At 34.1% G+C, this 23,554-nt stretch overlaps 1 protein-coding gene and 1 pseudogene across 1 annotated transcript; one reads left to right on the top strand and one right to left on the bottom strand.

The window, feature by feature from the left end:
• Nucleotides 651–2,939, bottom strand: LOC18592835 (GDSL esterase/lipase At1g71691). Its single transcript, XM_007019733.2, has 5 exons — nt 2,612–2,939; nt 2,399–2,520; nt 1,489–1,728; nt 1,124–1,373; nt 651–1,043 (listed from the first exon to the last, which is right to left on the bottom strand). The coding sequence occupies exons 1-5, from the start codon at nt 2,889–2,891 to the stop codon at nt 808–810; spliced, it is 1,128 nt and encodes a 375-aa protein (XP_007019795.2). The 5' UTR covers nt 2,892–2,939; the 3' UTR covers nt 651–807.
• On the top strand, nt 9,213–21,684 carry LOC18592831 (annotated as a pseudogene).

The raw sequence follows: 23,554 nt of genomic DNA, 5'->3' as shown, positions 1-23,554 counted from the left end.
AGAGGGACGTCTAAATTGCAGGGCCATCTCTTTTTGTTATGGTAGTCTTGTGCAGTTGCTTTTTGCTATTTCCAGGAATTTTTTGTACCATGTCTGGGATGAGACTTTGTCTAGCTGATCTTATGCCTTTTTGATGCTGTGATTTTGAGCGTGTATGCCAGGTATCCTAAGTGTGTAGGGGCATACAGCCCAAAATCACCTCTGTGCAGTGTACTTGGAGAACTCTTTATTCTCTACTCTTACTGAATACAGTTTTATCTTTCAAAAAGAAAAGAAAATCCGTCTGGGCATTCCAAACCTGAGTTGCACCTTTTCTTTCGTTTGTCAAATGTAAGTCTTTGACAAAAGGTAAGTGTTAAAGGTAGGGGAGATGAATCCGTCCAAACCATCATAGTTGAAATCCCTAGTAGAAAGTTGCAATTTCTGGCCTAAAAACCGTTTTCACAAGCTTAGATCTTTCCATTAGAATCAATTTTCTGTTTATTGTTTTTATTTCTATGGGAAATTTTGAAGAAGCATGCGGCAGCTTTAGAGTAAGATGCAAAGCTAGAGGCTCAGACTTGAGCCAAATGCTAGCCCTTAATCCATCAAAATTATATTGAAGTTGTTTCTTTAGATTGGCATTTGCTTGTCGCTTAAATCTCATGTGATGCCACCAAAGTCAAACTAAATTATGAATGTAGTGTTAAAGCAGCAATAAGCAAAACTATTCTTTCTTTTGTTTATCATAAAAGTTCCAGCTTCCGATCAACTAGAAACTCAAGTGCACATAGAGAAATGCCCATGGACCCTACTGATTTTTGACTGCTAATTGGGCTCAATATTAATGCTGGCGAGCTGCTTTATGTTGATGGGATAAACAATGCTTGTATCCCCATTGAAAGCCTTCCTTGCCATTATGATGTTCACTTTTTCTGTTGGATGGAATGCATCCCAAAACACGTATTGGTCTCTATTTGGACATGGGGTTTGGAAGGGAAGACATGTAATCTGGCCTCTGTTCCTTCCGATGCCACAGCACCCTCGGTTTACAACACTAAATCCTGCATGCATGGTGAAGGAAAAGTTAGGAAAAAACAGGTGATGATATCAATTTCTATGACCAAATTAAACTTCAAGTTACCATATGTTCCAGAATTGGCGACGATATCTTCAAACAGGTGAGCAACGTCGATGTAAATAAATCTTGCACCAGGTAGATTGGCATTAAGGTTATTCATCATTGTCTTCACGTTTGCATTGAAAGGTAGAACAAGCTGGTTCACTTCTTCCGAGCAGCTTCCAACTGTGCTCTGTGCAAGGATGCTTGGGATACATCCCATTCGTCCTAACCCTGCTAGTACAAACTTACGTGCTCCAAGATTGTAAAGTGTCTGCACATCACAAAGCTAGCAAATGAATTCTGGTTTTCTCTTTAAGATCAAGTACGTAAGGGCTGTTAGCAGGCTGAAACAGTTAACTGGCCAATGCTTCAGGATGAAATCTTACCCTTAATTGCCGAGTGTATTGTTGAACCAAGAGATCAGCGAATTGTTGGGCATTGTACTGATTCCGGGTTGGGTAATTGGGCATAAGGTAGTTGTTAAGGTAGTCATTGCTGCCCATTCCAACAAAGAAAATGCACCGAGCAATTGCATCTGCTGCATCAACTGCCCCAAGATTGTCCGTAATCTGATCAAGGGTGCTCTGGAAGTTCCTTATCTGTTGATCAAATGGTATTCGGCTCACCTGATCAAAGCAAAATACACAAAAGTTACCCACATGAATGTAGGAAAATGTTTGAGATTTAGCTAGCCTATGTATTTACTCCTCAAAACTTGAACTCAGAACTTTAATTTCACTCTCAACCACCCCATTAATAAACCAATTCCTTAATTTTACTCTGCATGTAGCTTTAAAGACATTTACTCATATTGCATGTCATCATTTATTGTGAATGCATAAAAGTTTTATACCATGCCCCTACTACAGAAGGCTTCCCCCCCCACCAATTTACAAGCAAAAGATGGTATAAATTAAATTTTGAAGTCGTACAAAAATTCATTCAATACACAACAGATAAACTAATGCCATAAAACCCATACTTCAAGTTGTTTTAAGGAGCTTATTTTTGTATTAATTAACACTTTTGATTATAGGCATATCATCTGTTATTATAAAACAGTTGGAATTTCTACATAGTCATAGGTCAAATGCATTTAAGGCTTCAGCGGCAAGACTGCATGGAGGTGCAGACTAGATTCATTTTTCAAGCACTGTAAAGAATGGCAGGTTTGCCTAGAAAATTAGAAGGTTATTAAATGCCTAGCACTGTCCACCTCTGAGTAGTGGATATGTAATCATGCATGGATTAAAAAATACTAGAATCTGGCAAAACCATGGAGAAATTAGTGCTTACAAAGTTTCTTCCTGTGATGTCGAGGATTCCAGCAGCTGCAGAGGCATAGTTAACACCATGAAGCACTTGATCACCAGAAGCTTCAGAGTATGCAGGTATCAAGGGAAGTCCTAGCAGTTCAGCTGCATGTGCATGCTGTTCAGTTAGTGAGAGCTATTATATATCAACGGAGAAAGAAAAGTGAAAAGAAAACGAGAGATCTAAGCTATAGACCTATTTCGTCAACCATGGTATAACCATTGGAGAAACGACCGGTAGGGCCGCCATTGAAGTCAATGCCATAAGGGAAATAGTTGGCCTTGGCAAAAGAAGGAAGGTCATTGTTATTGCCATTGTCGATGAGAGAGTCTCCAAATACGAACATGGCAGGCACCATTTCTTTTCTCCTCCCACCATCTGGCCCAAAAGGGTCTTCTCCTTGGCCTGAAACTACGTTGAACGCCATACCTAAACCTGAAACAACAAGCAGACAAAACATCCACAAGTTTGCCATACTTCTCTGAAGAGAGAAAGAAAGAAAGAAAAGGGCAGTGAATTTAGGGGTCGAGAATCAATTTGGTTCGTGAATGGGGTTAAATAACCGAGGTAAGGTGGGTAGTTGGACAGCAGTAAATGAATTCATCTGTTTTCTCCATGGCAATAATTAATTACTCTCTGGTAAATCCAACAGCCCAACATTCATGCAGCCTTTGCCTCTTTCTTCAACCTTTCTTTACATTTTTTTACTATAATATTATCACCAATTTCATGAGACGACAGCCAAGGTCACAGTAATCGATGTTACATTATCTCTTTCTATATCCTACTAGTAAAATTTTACCACTCACAATTTACATGAGAGGTTCCTTTTTCCTCTTTATATGAACAATGCTAAATTATCTCTATGAACAATGCTAGATTAATGAAATAAAAAGGAATTTTAAGGGCATTTATATTTCATTTGTGTGTACTTGCATGGATTAATGCAATATATAATTCATTTTTGCCATTTCCCTTTGGTCTTATTAGAGGTCAGCGAAACAAGAATAAATAATCTGTCCATCTTGGTTTTCTCTGTGTGCACATTAAAGTGCTATTCCCATCAATTAGACAAAAACCCTAATACAATTAAACCTCAACTGTCCTATATATATATATATATATATATATATATATATATATATATATGTAAGGGTTTAAATGAATCTTATTTTCTTGGGTAGGTATCTATATCATGAAAATCCATATGCTAACAAAGTTTTCTTGTCCTTTGTAGTCCGTCCATTCCATGAGAATCGCTATTCCAAACTCAATGCAAAAGAAGGGAAAAAGAAGATCATGCATGGATGCCTATTGCCAAAGAACTAAGATAAGGTTGGCCAAAAGCCTTTCATATAAATTCTACTTGCAGTCGAGGGCTTAGATCACCCTACTTCGAACTATTATTATTGCAGGACTTTGAAATTCGGATATGGTGGACGTTGAATGAGTAAAACAAACAAAGAAGATAAGCAATTAATGTTGCAAAGTCAACGGAGCAGGGCCAAAAATTAATTAAAAATGAGGTTGATATATAGATGTTTCAATGACCACTGTCTTACGTACATATGAAGTTTTTATTATTTTGAGGATAAAACATTAGTATACTTGTAGCACTTGAGCATTTGGCTCATTGATTGGTGCATTATCTTCTTATCTAAAAAGTAAAATTCGAATTCTCCTACCTTAATTAAAAAAAAAAACCATTAGTTTACTTGTTTATTTTTAGATGCAAAAGTGAAAACATGAGAAATTATTTGTTCATAATTGTATGAGATACTAAGTAAAAGAATTGTGTGCTTTTTATTTTGATCCTTAATCAAGTTGATCTAGAGTGGAATAGTAGAGGTTGAGTTATCCCACGTAAGATTAAAAGTTTTGATTCCTTTCTTACTTCATACTTAAATCTTCAAATCAAGTTCCTTGATAATGACAAGATTTATAACCTTAAAGCTTATGTACATGACTCTCGATTCTAATATAAATATCAAGCGACGATTCTCAAATTTTGCCTAAAGTGGCATAAATCTTGAGTTTGTTTAACAATAGTTAAGGTGATACTGGTGCTGGTTACAATCATAACATGTGATGACAAGGGCGGTGGTGGGTGTTTAACTGATGATGGGCATTGGATGGTGGAGGGTTAGCATGGGGTTTTTGTAGCGACAAAGGTGCTGGGTTGTTTTTGCTTTAGCTAGGGAAATTTTCTTAATTTGATTTTCCATTGACTAGCAAATGATATTGTTTTGAACATCCAATCTAACCACAGTAGTACTTAGTAGAATCAAATCACCATAGCCATAGTTACTAGAATTGAACCGAACAACAATCTACTTGATGTCTCAGATCATCATGTATCAATGATTGACTCATTGGATCAATTAGGTCATATGTTAGGAAAATAAGAGTATATTTAAAACAATAAAAATTCAAAGACTTGTTAAATTTTTTTGAATAACTAAGAGGTTTCTTTAAATACTATGTCATAATTTTATAAGCAAAACCATATTGAAAAACAATACAAATAAGGTTATTGTAAATATTTTGCTTTATGAAAATCTATCACACAAGGTTACCCATGTTAAAGCAAGCATTTTTACGTCATATTGAAATTAGAATTTGAGAAGAAGAAAGCTGTACAATAATAACATAAAAAAAAAAAATGAAAACTTCATGATTATATACAAAGATGAAGTTAAAGAGTTTATGTACCACTCCAGGTATAAGCTTTTTCTACTTTCCCAGAACAGATTTTCTAAGGATTACGCAGCTCAAAGAATTTTGATTCTTGTTGTTACCAATTCCTTTAGTCATCATCTAAGGTATGGTTTTACCACTTTCAATGTTTCTAATCGTTTTCCAGTCCAAAACATTAGCTTTCAAAATGACAAAATCACCAAAAATAGTAGAAAAGTCAAGTTATTTATAGCTTTAAATACCATTTAAACAAAGTTTGGATTGGTTGTGGGCGAGGAGGGATTTGAACTCTAGACATTATAGTTCACAATTATGTGTAAATGTTCCAAATTTATTATTCTCTCGTCAAAAGATTAATCTATTGAAATATGAAACATCCATGTTTATAAGTCTAAGATCTCTCATTTATTTAATTATAATTTACTTATTTTTAGTTGTTTTTATAATTAGTTTATTTTTAAGTGAACTATTTTAATTTTATATTATTCCTTTTAATTTGGTTATTATTTATTAATTTTTATTCTTTTTTGTAAGATTAAAAGTGATTGGGCTTACTTTTGGAAAGTAAAGTGTTGAAAAACCTAGAATATGCTTGCATATGCTTCAGTATTTTGGTCATATCTCAAGCTACAGAACTCAAAATGATGCGATTCTTGGACCATTGGAAAGCTAAGAGACAGAGCTACAACTTTTATTTTAATTACTTTGCCCAGTTCTGCCTCGAAGATAGAAAAAATTGTATCAGAAAATGGTTAGACGTACTGCACTGAGAATGAAAATTTGTAAAGACTGATAATTGATTTTTGGGCCTCTTATTACACTTTTAAGCCCAATTAAGCCCTAGGTCAACTTAAGGAACTTTAGGTTAAGTCTATTAGTATAAATAGGATATGTTTAACAACATTGGAGATAACTTTTGAGAGATTCGAGAAGCTAAAAGTTGAGGCTGAAACTTGAAGATCAAGACGACAATTATTATTTTGTGTTCTTCCTTGGCTTTTAATTTTCTTGTTACTTTTAATGGTTAAGTTTATTATAATGTTATTTGTTTTTACAATTATGAGTAGCTAATTTTCTTTTTTTTGGATTGCAATTGAACTCACATGTAGTCTAAATTTTTAATCTCTTTATTGCTTATCTCTAATGGGAATTGAATTGTTTATTCCAATTTGTTCTTAATGCTTTTAATTGCTTGGCCACCAATTAAATTGGTCTAGGAACCTAAACAAACTTGGGAAAGGGAGTTTAGAGTAAACTAAAATTGAGATAGCATATGATCATATTAATTGATTTGTGTATAGGATAGGGATATACCTATAGGTCATATGTAGCCAGATTAGAGCCTGAACTTAAGGAGTCTGTTTTAATTTCAATTCACATAGAGATATAGTGTTTTGGTTAAAATATATATTTTTATAGGATGAGTCGGTAGATTCTTATAAATAATTTAGGACTCTAGGTTAGCAATTCACCCCATTGAAATAAGTTAAGGAAGAGAGGTAAGATTTAGATGAAGTGTGAGGGATACTGTAATCCTAGGCTTGTTGATTTGGTATTTTCTCAAGTTATTATTATTTTGATTTTTCTTGTTGGTTTTAATTTTAGTTAATTAGTTTTAGTTAATTAATTAATTTTGATTGTTTGGATAAGATTAAATTGTTCTAATTTTAGTACTTAGTAAAATTTTAGATCAATTCCCTGTGGGATTGATACTCTGCTTGCTAATATACTATATATTCGTTACGTATACTTGCGTAATAGGATTATAACTGACAAAACTCGAGTCATCTAGTTAGATTATATATGATAATTATGAATTTAACCTCTAATCTAATCTAATTAGAAATTATATGAAAAGTTGAGTTCTAGAGGATCCAATTGGTATTTAAAGTTGATTTTATAGAATTAAATGGAATTAGATAGGTGTTGGGTTAGATAGGTGACAATGGGTTATGGCGGGCTAGTGGTAGCTGAGAATGTGAAATCTACTACCACCACTGTTACTTGCTAATCAATTCATGGGAACAAACACCTTATGACTTTGACTTGTCCAAGGACACCAATTCATCAAAAATGGCGAATGGCATGGAGTTAAGCCTGAGAGTTGAAAGTTTGGAGATGGAAATAGAAAAAGAGATGGAGTAGAGGATTGAGCGTTGGAAAGAGCGGGAGGAGACCACGCCATTGGTTTGGGCAGCAAAGATGGCAAAATGCATAGTCTCCCATGGACTGGGACTACCCAACGCTGAGTTAAGGCAAGCGCTTGTCTCCCATCTTTGCTTTCGTACCTATTGAGTATCACTTTGAAAGTTTTTACAGAATGGGTTCTTTTCCCACCTCGTTTCCTCCCCCCCCCCATGTTCTCTCCTTACTCACTTGCAGGTTTTTGCTTTTTCATTTTCAAGTTAAAAGTTAATTTATGTAAATTAAGAAAAATCATTGCTTAGTATCAAAGCTTCGCCTGAAATGAATGTTCCTAACCTAGAGTCATTCCTTAGCAACACTCTCAACTAGAGGCATATAGGCTCTAGGTTGAGCTTCTCTGCCGATATGCATTATCATTTGACCTTTCCATTCCTTATGTTTGTAACCAAAAGCGAGTAACTTCTGTACTAATTTGTTGTAAATTTATTGTTTTTAAGTTTTAAATGAATTTGCAAAAATTAGCAATTTTCTCTTGTAAAATTATGATTGTGATTTCTATTCTCTGCATTGCACAAAATTCCATGACATGCTTGCTAAATTAATATGGGATCACAACCCAATTCTCATGCATTATTTTTGCTAACCCTTCATTTGTTGTTTCACAACATTGTAGATTCTGTTAAGGTTACCCTCCAACTTTCTCAGAATTACAGTGCCTAGATTGTGGAACTTGGCCAAGCAGTTGTCCTCTTTTTTTTTTTCATTATTGTCATTGCCTTGATTGACTACACATTGGATGATTGGGGATTGCGAATGACATCTTTAGACGTCTAAAATGGAATGGTTGGAACTGGAAGCATGGATCATCACTTTTTAGACATAGACACTAGAGGAGTTTATCATATTGAAAGAGACAAACACCTTGAACAGATGAGATGGAAGAGTTCTTTTTTAGCTATAGAGGTCTTAAGACAACTAACAGAGAGTTTAAGAGCTATGGTTCTATTTAGGCTTGTGTATTTAAACATGTATGCATGATCATTCTTCATTTAGTATGTCTTTGTAACGACTGCTCCTCAATTGCTACCGACGTCCGAATCTTGCGGGAGAACCCGTCAAGTCTTGAACAAGCCTTATTCGAAACCTTCGTTATTACTTCATATTCATGCCATCAATCTGTGAAATTATCTTTAACCATATAACTCTTGTGACATGAATTGAATAATAAACATAATTAATCAACTTGACTTTTACTCCATATGATTGTAAGCAATTACATTAAAGTCCTTAATATCCAACCATACATTTACATTGACACTATCTACAATTAAATTATGCTATGACCGACTCGACCTCTAGTAGCGGAACGACTCGGAATGAGGGGCTAGGAGATGCTTTTACCTATCTGCTATAGGCAATAGATGTCGATGATTGCATGCTAGGCCGATCACTATCTACAAAAGGTAAAAAAAGGGGATGAATCTCACAGACTCAGTGATCATCGGCTCTATGAGCAAGGCGTTGATGGGAAACAAGCTTAAGGCAGATCATTTGATAGATAAAATTAGAGTATAAAATGGTAACTTAATAAAACCAAATATCAAGTAGGGTGTTTGTGCCTCGTAAAAATAATGCTGTAAAATCATAGTGCAGTACTTTTCTTGGCAAAACAATGTTGAAAACAAAGCGTAGTAAAATAAATTTCCAATCATCAACATCATCTATTTTCTTTAAAGATACAATAATCGTATAGCATCACGCACTCTCCCAAAATGTAAGGCATGTCAAAACCAACGTACGCATCCACGTATATCAGCTCAAAATCATCTCATAAAGCACTGAAAGCTTGCAAACAAATAGGGGAGCTGTGGAAAAACATTAACTCTCCACCATGCAAAAGAGTACGAGTCTAAAACTCTCAAGGCCCTCGAATAAGTAAGCATAGTAATCACTCATGGACCCACTTTTACGTAATAATAATCTGGGAGCACCGTTCCACCGGATTCCCACAACCATGGCAGTCTCGAGGATGTTGGCCGACATTGAAGAAATCAAGCGGTTGCAACCACGTATATCAACTTGTGGTCTAGCCACATATAACAACCTGTGGCCTTGCAATGTATAATCACAGACCATGGCCCTAGCCATGTCAACAGCCCATCGGGGACGTAGAGGTTCTCTAGCTAGAGCTAACTTGTACACAAGGGTCACACTATCCCGATGTGACATTGGGCTTACTCTCGACGCTCTTGGATGACCCTTGCTGCCACAAATATTCTCACACAATTACCAACTCACTTCCTCAAGAAATCATTACCAAAATCAAAGTTCTACTTACCTTCCTTAACTTGAAGCCACTAGGCCGAACCTCTCATGCCCTCTCAAAGCTCTAACCATGGCATGCAAGAGAAAACATTTCGGTTTTTCTGCAATCTCCTCCAAGCTGAGCCTCCTCCAAGCCTTTTTCTTCTTTCTCCTTTTTCTTTTCTTCTTTCTTTCAAGCTGATTTCTCTTTCTTTCTTTCCTCTCAATTCTTCCTTTCCTCTCGAGTGAAAGCTTCGCAAAGCCTTCTCCTCTCCATTTCCCTTCCAAATGGGCTGATCTCTCATGGAAACTTACTTGTTTTCTTCACATTTTTCTTCTAAAAGCCGAGCCTTTCCTTGCATGTTTCTTTTCTTCTTTTTTCTCTCTTCCTCTCGGGTGGAGTTTCACAAGACTAACCCTTCCTTATTTTCTTCTTTCTTTTCTTCCTTTCTTTCTTTTCTCTTTGTTATGGGCGAATCTCTCAAGACAAAAGCCTTGAAATGGCTTTCACTCTCATTTTTTTTTTCATACATGGGTGGATTGACCAAGGAAATGGCACATTTCCTTTCATGGAGAAATTGCGCATAAATCCTTTAACTTTTTCTTATTTACCATTTGACCTTCCAAACTTTTTATCTTTTACAATTTAGTCTTTCCAACATTTCTTTAATTCCAATTTCCTTCTATCTTTCTTCCTTTACACTTGTACAAGTAGAATATCAAATTTACACTTCACCAAGATGTCACCATAATATTTAAATATACACTTACCCATTCTTGCTTTATTAAATAAAGGCACACGAGCCCCACTTGCATCGTTTTTCCTCAAGATTTGCTTTTACTTTTTCTCCTCCACTTAGATAAACCATATACTCCTCCTTTATGATAAATTTCGACAACAAATAAAATATTAATATTTTAATATTATTTTATTCTAAAATTTTTCACTTGTTTCCTCGGGACCCAACATGTCTTACTTTGTCCCGGTTCACTTTTGAATAACCTTTTAACTAACTAATTCATCTTCGATAAAAATATTATTATTTAATTATTATTTTATTGTATACAAAATATTTTATTCCAAAATATTCTTTTTCACTGGTCACTACTCTTTAGCATTTAAATTTATATCAATTGATCATTTGTCTTGTCGATAATGTCTTATTGACTTTTATACGAGGGTACGGGGTGTTACAGCCTTCAATGTGATAATCCTTTCTCTTAATTACCCTGCTATTATATTCTTGTTTTGTAGCAATAATGGTTCTTTTCAAACTTTTTCGTTGAAGTTTTTTATATATCTAATTGAACTATCGTTCTCATGTCTTGTTTTATGTCCTTATTGATAAGCCAGAAAAATTCAATGGCCTCCTACAAAGGTTGCACTTTCTTGAGGCAAATAAGTCGGCATGCCCGAGTCTAAAATCTGCAAACCAGATTTTGGCCAACCTATTGGCGAACATAAAGAGAATTCCAAGTTTTGAGTACCAGTTAAAGCAACACTAGCTCGTTGAAATGTTGGTGGATATAGGATCATGCAAGCCAATTTCTTGCTGCAATTTTGGTTCTGGACAGTCGGATTGTTAGGTGCCTTTTGATATTTATATGAAGAATGCTATGGATGGGAAGTAACTTTCCATCAAATCAGCTATTGTTATACTCACAGGTATCTACTTGAAGTTTCATTATTATTTGTGATTAAATTTTTTTATATATATGTAACGTATGCACAACATGCTTATGCACATGTTTTGTAAATATCAATCTACATATATGGGTGTTTTCTTGTTAAATTTTTTCTTTTTCCATATATTGAATAAAGGAAGGTAATATGTTCTGCATTTGCAAGTGGTGTTGTATTTGCATAAATAATTTATACACTCTGAGTATTTAACAGAGCAAGCTGGAAGAAACCTTTCTAGCACTTTGGCTTCCCTTTGGCTTGTGCAACGAGTTCAGATTTGCCATTACAATAATCACTTTTACAAAGAAAAACATGTGCAAATTTTAATTTCATTTTCTGCCACTTTCTTCATTTCAGGAACGTGATCCTTTGGAGTGTCCTATTCCACATCTTGAGGCTCATATTTGCATCTTTTTGTCTATTGTGCCCTTGCCAATTGCTAATGTCTTTGAGGTTGAGGCCAAATCGCAATCCTCTTCTTTTAAGAATCTGGGTATGAAGATTGAATGGGTGGAAAAGGCTGTGATGCAAGAAAATTGGGATTGATTTTTGCTTTCTAGCTACTTGGAAACTTTTCTGGGCTTCTATGCCCTTTAGCATCGATTATGGCTATAGTTAATAATGTTGCTGCAAAAGCTGCAAGCTTTTTTTTTAAAGAATTGTAGGGATGGTTTAGATAGTGGTAGTTCTATTGAAACTTGCTTAAATACAGGTAATTTAAATGTGTACATGTAATTATACTCCCACAACTGATTATGAGTAGGGACATTTGGGGCTTATTCTATTGTCTAGTTGCTTTTATTTCCTTGGTGCTTTCTGTATTTATCTTTGTGCTTTATTTTTAGGTGGCAACATGAGGCACCTCATTGTGGAAGCCTGCAGTGCAAGAAATTTGAGTGACTCATCAGCATATTTTTGGCTTGGTTATGTCTCTTCTTTAATGGTCTCGTCTGAATTATCACTAGTTAAGAAATCTACTTGGTTTAGTTTCATGGAAGGAGATCCACTCAATGGTCATCTAGTAAATTCTTTTTTAACAACTCCTGCTTCTAGGTATAATGAGAATTTTATAGTTAGCTCTTGGTTGGAAAATTCATTAATTTGATTTTCTAAAGGCTCTTTTGTTTAAGTTTAGCGGCGATAGAGAAACTATATCACATTGCATTGAATGGGTTAGTCGAGGAGAAGTTGGCAACTGCGAAGATTCTATGTGGTGCATCTCTTAGCTGTGGATGGAATTTTCAGATACCATGTCCATACTTCATACTGTTTTAAAAAAGTTAAAGTTAGTTGTTTCAAAAGTTTTCTTATCTACTTATTATGGCCTAAAATGTTTTTCATGAATTTACCTACTATGGTTATTTAGAACTCTAATTTTGTTGCTTGAATTTGTTGATCGGTTGTAGAGGGTCATCAAAGAAAGGCCACTTGTTATCTTTTCAGTTTTATTGCTTTATTTGAAATGGGCATGAACTAGAATTTGTTTGTCACTAGAAGCCCCACATTTATTCTGTTCCATACCTGAATCATGGGGAGATAAGAGCTTATAGCACTTTATTTCACCCTTTTTGTGCTTTTCGATGCCTTTGTTTTCCTCAAAAGGAAAATTTACATATCTTTGGCAGGAACATGTGGTACACTTTGTTGTCAAACTTCTTTTTACTCTTATGTCTCCTGGTTATGGATCACTTGATTGATCATATGCCAATGTTATGTGCTGTTCTGTTTGGAGCTTCCTCTATTGACACTATCCATATTCTCTCTTTACATGAAGTGGTAAGTGATGTGCTGTGAAACCGTTTGTGGTTTTTGGGACCTCTAAGATATATTAGTCATATTAGCTTCATTGCCTTATTAAGATTGTTCATGACAACCTGGCTGTTGTTGGCTAACATACAAGCAACATGTTGAAGGGACTTCATTCTATTTGCTTGTTTATGAGCCAATTTTTCTAATGATAAGGTGATTGTTCAAACACCATGTTTTAGACAACAAAGTATTAATTCCAAGGAAATAGTCTTTATTTTATTCAGATCAAGTTATGACATTATTAAGACTAGGGAGGCTGTGATTAAGTCTTATTTTATCTTTCCTTAAGTTAATAGTTGCAAGTTTTATCCCAAAACTGCTGATTAGAGAAATGAAAAAAACAAAGTTGTATGCGATTTTTGTTTTCTTGGGTAAGGCTTCTATTAATTCTTTATTTTGCTAGAAATCTAAGAATTTGGGTCAAAGGTTTATTTAAAGTTTTCTTTATTATTTTTTTCATTTATGGTTTCAGACCTGTTTTGGGTCTTTTTTTATTATTATAATCTATATATAAGAATGTAAGCTCTTCCAATTAATAAAGAATAATTTTATAAGAATTTTGTAGCTGTTATACTCTATTAGGGAATCTATGAAGCAATTTTTAACCTCAATTGTAAAGCCTTGAGGACCTGTGTTGGATAAATATAGAAAAATATATTACAGAAGTGAGTGCACGTTGACACATAAAATTAATATCAACAACAATCGACATGTAGCATAAATGTTGCATGTGACCTGTAGCTAAATTAAAACTCATATTTATGATAAACTTGATGGGATCATTTAATTAAAAATAAAAAAGAAATTGGACCTCAACATTTAATTAAAAAAGAAAAAAGAAAACTGTTTTGAATCACTCTAAGTCTGTGTTTTCTTCTCTCCTTATCCTTAAGAGAAACCATTGCACACCCAGCGACAAATTTACTGCAAAACTAGAAATCATTGTATCCACATAAAATTTTTATTGAACAAAAAGAGAGAGGGAAAAGACAAACCTGAAAATGTTGAAAAGTGATAACAAATGACAAAAAGGAAAGAAAAAAAACAAAGCTTATTGTTTCAAAATTGTAGCTGGGTCATGATTGGTTAAACTCAAGGACCAATCAAACAAAGCTTATATTTAAATAATAGTTGTGAATATATACTCAGTCTACATCAATTGGATGGTTGGGCCATGAGCCACTCTATGGCTTTGCAGTTGTAGATAGACTTTTTTTATTTAGTTTCTTGCTTTCTTTTTGGATCTTTTGTCTTTCTGTTGATGTTAGTAGATTGTTGCAAGTTGGAATCACTCAATTTGATGAATTTAAAGTTCTAATACCAACAAATCCCTGAAGTTGCTGCTTTTCTCATGCCACTTTGTGAGACATTCGGATCGCTTGTCCTTACACCATGTAGCAAATCAAGTACAGGTGATGAGCCTTCAATGTACATGGTTTTCTCAGTTGCATTTCTTTTTCTCCTTCATTTGTGGAAATTCTACAAACCCCCTTTGAGCTATGCACGACTGAAGGAGCAATGGGTAGTGAGCTTACTTTAGAGTATCTCTTGCTATTGCGAAATAGTCGCACTGCCTCACAAAATTTGGCTGTTCAGGATGAAATGGATAGCAACTTTGAGCAGTTAGAATTTGCATCAGACAAGCCCATATACATCGATTATTTTCCAAAGTTACGAGGTTGGTATTGTCAAAACAGATCGTGTATTACTTCAACGCTTTTTGGCCTTTGTAGTGGAACCCTGTTCATGAAGTTGCTAATAAGATTTTAAGTATGATTTACTGAAAAATGACCAAAAGTGGGGCCTTACAAAGTGATTCTTCAACGCCATCAAGTAGCAGCATTTGTGGTTCCCTTGTAAGTTCCAAGGAAGATGTTTATCAGATACATACGTTCTTTACGTGGGATGTGTTGAAAGCCACTCCTTTTGTTCTCGAGGCAATTTTAACTACCTGTGCCTACGGAAGGCTTTCATCTCGAGACCTCGCAACAGGTAATAAAAGCTAGTTTAACTTTTTGGCCTTATTTTATTTTCGGATTTCTTGCTTAGCATCACTACTTGTTTAATCCATGATTTTCTTCCTAATATGTCACACTAAGTAAAATTTACATCATACCTTCCATTTGTGATCGTTTTATATCTAATTTGATTTTGGACGTCTGTAGGCCTGAGGGACCTTGTTGATTTCTTGCTTGCATCTCTTGCTGTTATTATTATTTTTGTGCCGAAGTGACTGGTGGTATATGGAAACCAGTTCCAATGAATAGAACATATTGGCTTAGACCAGCAGTTATTCTTTCATTGGTTGAGTTTGAAATGAAAGAAATACTTGCTATCGCTGGTGTTCATGTTCCAAGCCCTTCCTTAGGTAGGTACCAACAATTGTTTTTTGTTTACTTTGAGCTGTACACACCTTTGTAAGTTGTATTATGATTTTACTCTGAAATATATCATTCCTTAAGTACACATACAGATTTCAACATATATTTAATTACCACTAGCAAAATCATTTGTGATTTTCAAAGGATTCAAAATGCACCAATTACTGAGCCAAATGCTCAGGCATTACATATTTATATATTAAATCATTATAATAGCAAATTTTTTCACGAATTTGAGTAAATATCTTTTCCAATCTTTTGGGCTATTGGTAATTTTAAACCCCACTTGCGTGAATATAACATGGCCAGTGGACTTAAGATCCAGGCTTGATGCTTGAGCCGGTTGTTTAAAATAAGCTCATAAAATTTAATTAAGGGAAAAACAAATCAAATAGTGATAACAACAGGTAAATAGCATTAAGGCAAGATCAAACGAAGAACTTTCTAGAACATACAAATTGTCGTAATGTGCGGGTCCGAGAACCCGATCGCCAGACGCTAATGTGAAAACTCACTAAAAAAATTAAACTAGGAGTCGCCACCAATCTTTTTTACTAGGTGCGATTGGCCACCTATTGACTCGATTCTAATCGATGAAAACTTAAATTAATTTTAAGCCCATCGAAAAGAACCTTAAACTGGTCTACGGTTTTCTAGATCTAGGCTGGGGAGTACGGTTACGCCGGAGGAAGGATTAGCACCCCCAGGATGCCCGTTCCATGAACGATACCATTCTTAGATTATCCTATTAGGCTTTAATTTTTAAATTAGCTATATTTCCTTAGTTATTATTCACTTATTTTTATCTCCTATTTGACCTAAAATGGAATGCAAATGCGAGGCAAGATGCATGGCGTGAAAAAAATGTCGGACGAATAACTTTTTATCGAGGATATTTTCTCGAATCCGCCCATCATACTGGTGGGACTCGGGGTGTCCGCACCCTGCCAGTCGTACCTCTCTCCACCCTTTTTTTCATTTTTTCTTTATTTTTTTAATTTTCATTATTTTTAATTCATTTTTTTGTTTATGATTTTTGTTTATGATTTTAGTGTCTACACAAATAATAGAATGAAAAGCCAACTAGCAAAAAAACAACTAGGACCTAATTCGTACAAGGAAAAATGCACACTACCAGGTGCCCAAAATCACAATTGGCAAAGGCAAAAACATGAAGAATCAACGGCTAACCGAACACTAAGGAGAGCATTTTCAACCTTTATACAAAAACAAAATTTTCAATCAAAAGGGGGGGCCGATTTTCAGAAACCATATCAACTAAAAAAATTTGCAAAACCTAGCAGCTAATCTAAAAATTCCAATTTCTTTTAGAGATCCCTAACAACCTAGAAATAGAGCAAGGAAAAAACAAGAACCAAAATAGCCACATATGCTACCACAAAGAAATCAAATCAAAAAAAGGAAACAAAAAAAATGTAGCAAAAACAACCGAAAAGAAAAGAAAATTAGTAGGATCAGGGGGTTTCTTTTTGTTCTTTCTTTTCTTTTGGGAACTTCATGGGTTTAGAGAGTTTAGCTTTCGGATTCAGTGGTTTTTGAGACTAGATTGACGATAAAGAAGGAGAAGAGTGATTGAAGGCTATGGTGGGTTTCCGGTAGGATTTTAGAGAGAAGTTAAAGAGAATTTCGAGCGGAGAGCAAAAGTGAAAAAAAGAAGGAAGAAAGGAAATGCTGAAGAAGATGGGAAAATGGGTTTGTTGATTAAGTTTTCTTTATCAAACGACGCAGTTTTTGGTCTTAGAGGCAAAAATGGAGTAAAGCAATGTTGTTTAAAGAGTAGAGGGAGAGCTGGAGGCTAGTGAAGTGAATTGAAGGAAAAAGAGCAAATCCGCGTAGCACACAGAAGTAGGCTTGCAAGCCTTCAAAGCCCAGTAGTCTCAAGTTGGTTCAAGCCTAGACTAGGTAAGCTTTAATTCTTTTGCTTTTGGGTAAATCTATGGGTTTTAGATTTTTGAGTTTGTTTGTGTGATTTACATTTGTTTGAACCTAGCAAAGTCTAGAAAATAAGGAAATAAAAATAAGATTTTTATGGAAATAAAAATAAGATTTTTATGGAAATAAAAATAAGATTTTTATAGAAATATAATAAATAGAAAACATAAAAAGATTTATTATATGTATATATATACTATGAATATTAAGCACAAGGAGGAAAAAATATAAAAATAAAAACGAATATAAAAACTATAAAAAAGAATAAATATTTAGTGTTGACACTTTCATGTCAATGGCATTACAAAGGAGTTAACTTCATTGTGTTTGTAAGTATAAAATATTTAACCTTTTTTTAAGAGTCTATTGTCCTCTGGTTGTTTCTAGGAAGCATAAGAAAAGTGGGTTACTTTCCAAGTTATTAGCTTTTAGTATTATAAATTCATAACTCAAAGGCTAGAGTAGCATTTATTGGTTGCTGAGTGTCATGTGGGATTTGTTTATAAAATTTGTTGAAAGGAATGATGAAGGGTCTAGAGTTAAATTAGGCTAATTTGTTGTGGTTCGAAAATTTCATGGAACATGAACCCATTAATTCCTTATGTGTTTTAAAAAAAGGCTATATTTATGTAGATAAAAATATAATAATATGATAAATATAAAGAAATAAATAAAGTTTTAGCCATAAAAAATAGAGTAGGTAATAACATATATATATAATATAAGTATTGAAGATAATATTAAATTATACAGATGATGAAATATTCATTCGGAAGGCGAGAAGTCGCAACTCCGAATGAATTTTTCTAGGTAAGGGATTCCGATTAAAACCCTACCGGTATGATGGGAGGGTTTTAATTTTGAGTCTCGATGTTTACAATCCTAAGTAAATGAAAAATGTATTAATATAATTACTAATCAAACGAAAATATAAAAATAAAAATAAATAATGAAATAATGATAATAATAAATATAATAATAATAATAACTGCAAGAGAACAAATGGCATATATATACTTAAGGTGTCAAAAAATATATATAGTGTTGTGAAAAAATAATAATATTCATGATGATAAATAAATGAGTATTAAAAATAAAGTCTTAAAGGGAATAAACTCATAATAATAATGGATATAATTAAAGTACAAGGGGAAAATATCTAGTTATGGAAAATAGATTTATAAGAAAAAGATATAAAAAAACATAATAACTATTCAAACATAAAATAGCTTAGGTAATCTTAAAGAGTAGAAAAGAAATTGGGTTATAAAAAATATATATAATTAAAATATTTGGTTTTTAAAAAATAGTATTTAGATAACAAAGGAAAATATATGTAGCCAAATATATAAAAATATGTAATAAGATAAAATTATATAAAAATAAAATATTTGTTCATGATATATATATAAAGATAAATAATTTGTAAAGAAATAACAAAAGGGGTTGTGGGAAAATAACAAAACGAATATTGAAATTTATAGGCACATTACACATCGTCACTACATCGTTAAATGTTATGGCATGTAGACATAGTTTGTACGCAAGTCTAAGGCCCAATGATGAGATTTTTTGAAGGATCTTGTGAAGTCAAGTTTTTTTCGTGAAATTCCCTAAGTGAAAAGATATCTCCAGATCCCACCAGTACGATGGGAGGGCTCGGAGAATATCTTTAATTAAAAGCTTTTGCTCGTAATAGGTCTACATCTACAAAAATATTATTTTTGTTAAAATGAGTATGATTATCTCGAAGATGGGATTTATTCGTCAAATTTGCTTAGGCAAGTTTCCAGGATAATTCTGTAAGTAAGAGAATATCTCCGGATCCCACTAGTATGATGGGCATATTCGAAAAATATCCTCAATAAAAGGTTTTTGTCTTATATTATTTATATTTTATACCATGCATTTCAAGAGCGCATTATGTGCACTTCACACTTGTAAAATTAAATAGAGTATTTTAATTTGCAAACAAAATAGAGGGTAAAATCAATAAATGATAATTAAGGAAACATAATGAATAAATTTAAGAATTAAGGCTCTAATAGGATAACCTATAATTAAGTGGTACTGTTCATGGAATGGGTGTCACGGGGGTACTAATCCTTCCTTAGGGTAATTATACTCCCAAACCCAATGCTAAAAGTCGTAGGCTAGTTTAACGTTTTTTCGACAGACCTAAAATTAATTTAGGATCTCGTCGATTAGAATTGAGTCAATAAGTGACCAATCACACCTAGGAAAAAAGATTGGTGGCAACTCCTCAATTTCTCATGTCTAGCGGTCGGGTTCCCGAACCCTCACGTTACGACAGATGGCTACTCCATTGGGGGACGCTTAGAGAATTGAGCCATTAATTATATGTTATCCTTAGCTTTAAATAATTTAGTGTTTCCTTTAATTTCTAGCATATATTTTGTTCATTGTTGTTTATGCATTTATTTATTCTATCATTGTTATTTATTTATTTTATAATTGTGGGGATTCTAGGATAGAGAGACATGAGAAGAGTGGTTAAAGGTCGATCTGTTCCTTCACACACACGACACGATTTGTATTCATGCATGAGCCTTCTACCCGGGTTTTGTCCTTGATTAAGAGGGAGTTAAGTAGCTACGCTCTCGTGAGGTGATAACCTCTGCATGGGCTAGTGAAGATTCCCACTCAGATTGAACTTAGTCCGCTTGAAGCTTGTAATGGGTGAGGATCGGGGTACCTTACTAGTCCGAATCGATGATAGTGAGGAACAATTTGGGAACCTCTTAGCTTTTTTCAAACCATGAACTCAGCATATAGAATACCACGAGCTACCTCCTCCTAGTTAGAGCCTTACTCGTGAGAATATACACCCTTTAATCAAGAACAATTGAAGGAACACTCCCCACTCTATCTATTTCATAAACAAATAAAGTCTTTTCTTTTATTTCTTTTATCCTTAAAAAAATTATGAAAATAAGAAAATATATTTCTTTCAATTCTTTTTTCTTGTAAAGAAAAAGAAAAAGAAATATAAAGGAGATAGAAAGGTCTTCCATTTAGATAGAAATGAAAAGAGAAATAAAAAAGGTATTTCGTTTCTTTCATTCTTTTCAAAAAAAAAAAAGAGAGGAAGGATTTTAGTTTTGAGTAAATTTTCCATTTCTCACTTTACATGATTTTTTTATAATAATAATATGGTTTTTATTGTACTTGCATTGCATGTACAATGCTTAAATTTTCTTACATTTTAAAGGCACATTATATAGCACCTCATCCATTCATCAAAGCATCATTACATCTCATGCATTTGTGCATATAACATATTTTCATTCATATGCATCTATTCATTTCATGTTTATTTTTTGCCATATTTCCTCCAATAATAAAGAATCATATAATTTTATTTGGCTTAAAGGAAAAAGAATAAATCCACTTTTATGGAAAACATCTAGAAAATTTTCAGTGAAATTTCAAAATTGCTTTTCTAATTTATTTGATTTGGGTTAAAAGGGTTGAAAGATATGGAACATCAATTGGAAGCAAGGATAAGTGCACTAGAGCACAATCAAGAAGAGTTCAGACATGATCTTCGAGAGATGAAAAGACAGATGGCCAAATTGATGAAAATGGTTGAACGTCTCAATCAAGTCAACAGTATTCACCCTCAAGAATTCCCGTTGCTTCAAATTGAACCATGCCTTGAGCAACCATTGAATGAAAGCCAATTTGTCCTTGATAGGTCCAACATCTTACTCAGTGACCCAAGTAAAAATTAGGGTTTGGAAAAAGTTATGGAGGGAATGGATGAGTTGAATACGCAGATGATTGAATTGTAGAACTTAATATCCAAGACGAGATCTCTGGGTCCTACACAACCTTCAAATAATGGTTTGCCACTGAGCACATACCTCTAACCTACCACCTTTCGACCAACTTTTCAACTTATGAACATTGGTTTGCATCCAAGTTGGCACCTTTGCCCAAGCACCTTTTGACCATCTTTTCAACAAGCTCCTCGAGCCTAATTGTTCACACCATCATCAACCACCCCTGCTTTTAGCCAAGGTGTCATCCAAAAACAATCCAAAAAGAAACTATATAAACAGCTGGATCCCATTCCCATTTCTTATGGAGAACTTTTTCACTAATTGGTTCAGGATCATCTCGTTGTTGTTATGCCAATGGAACCCTTGAAACCTCCAAAGTGGTACAACCAAAATGCAAGATGTGATTATCATGGTGGAGTTATAGGACATTCCATTGAAGATTGTACTGCTTTCAAGCATAAGGTGCAAACATTGATTGATGCAAAGTGATTTGATCCAGCGAAGATGGTCAGGCATGGTGATAAGATGTCCAATTAGGTCTCTAAGTGACAAAAAGAGTGGGCTTTATAGGACTTTTTCCCTTTTGTGTGAAAGTTTTTAAGACTTTGGAACATTCAATGTTTTAGACATGGCAATTTTTAACTTCTTTTAAAGTTTGTGAAAATGGATTTATGTTTGTGAACAATTATCAGGAAACGAATGTGTTCTTCAAATGATGAAAAGAATTGTCACGGATTGGATCAAATGTATCAGGGATTAACTTTTCTGATTTGCTTTAAGCATATTCTAAATCCTATTTCATAATAACAAGGGAGATTTCTCAAAAAGAAAGATGAATGGAAAAAAAGTTAGTTTGGAAAAATAAATGTGTTACACAACTTAGATTTTGTTGTAATCTCATCATGCATAAAAAGGGCCCCAAATCATTCATCATCATTACACTCAAACATACAATCATCCCACCATGCATTCAAGTTGTCGCACATGCATTCATCATTCATCCACCTCTTTGTAAGTAGCATCATTTAACTTTGCAAGATTTAATGAAAGGAAAGGTAACAACGTTGTTGATTCCATAAGATAAAAGATCTTTTTACAAAGGTTTTATGAAGAAGGAGTATATTTAAAAAAATCTTTAATAAGATATAATTTGTCACTCAATCTAATTTGTTTCCATCTTGTGAAAAGATAAAAGCACAAGGAAGTCCATTTACTGTTTATGTGATATGTGGACTCAAGTTAGAATCATGGAAGATGAGCAGTCAAAATGAATGGACAAGATCGAGAAACGTCAAGAAGAGATAAGGGAACAGTTGGAAAAGTTAATGGAGATGATGATTGCCAGTAAAGGGGAAAAGTCTTTCGAAAGATCATCAGGTTCGCAAAGACAAAGCCAATTGTCGATGCAAGAGTAAACAATGTTAGTTCCAAGGCCAAATCTCTTTGAACCAATTCCTATTCTTGACTTAAATGACCTTGGAAAGCAAGGAAAATTGAAAGTAGGCTTGTTTGAGTCAAGGAAAGAATTGAGAATGCAACAAAAGCATGATTTGTTGGATGAGTACCTTAAAGCCATTGAAGGGATGGATATCTATGAATCTTTGGATGCAACCAACTTATGTTTGGTACTTGATGTGATTATCCCACCCAAGTTCAAAGTACCAGATTTTGAGAAGTATAATGGAACCAAATGCCCAAAGGCCCATTTCACTATGTATTGTCAAAAGATGGCTGCATATACACATGATGATAAACTCTTGATTCATTGTTTCCAAAATAGCCTAACCAAGTATGCGGCTAGGTGGTATATTCAATTAGATAGGAATCATATTAGTTCTTGGAAAGATCTTGCGAGAGCATTCCTAGTCTAATACAAACATGTCATGGACATAAACCCACATAGGCTCTCTTTGCATAACATGGAAAAGAGAGACATTGAGAGTTTTAAGGAATATGCTCAAAGATGGAGAGATGTTGTAAAATCCGACCCTATAAATACATGTCATAACATACATGCACTGAGTAGCATGTTATTATGCTAGGAAAGTCCCTAAGAATAGACGAAACTCGGTATTGTACCTAACGGTACACTTGAATTGATTTAACCTCGAACTAGTTCAAATAGGAATCGTAGGATGAAATTTAACATTTTATAGTCAAGGAATGACTAAAAATGATTGTTCAGAGTTCGAGGGTTCATTTGGGGAAAAATTGAAAAATTTGATGTGCAAGGGCAAAATCGTAATTTTTCCACCTGTGGACAAAACTTGAGATTTTGAGAGAATTTAGATCACATTTGACAAATTGGAGAATGGTATGAGTATAAGGGATGAAAAATATGTCTATGGGCAATTTTTCA

This window comes from Theobroma cacao, chromosome 8, assembly GCF_000208745.1.
Source record: "Theobroma cacao cultivar B97-61/B2 chromosome 8, Criollo_cocoa_genome_V2, whole genome shotgun sequence".
In the NCBI taxonomy this organism is placed as follows: Eukaryota; Viridiplantae; Streptophyta; class Magnoliopsida; order Malvales; family Malvaceae; genus Theobroma; species Theobroma cacao.
This window is presented reverse-complemented; position numbering and strand designations above follow the sequence as displayed.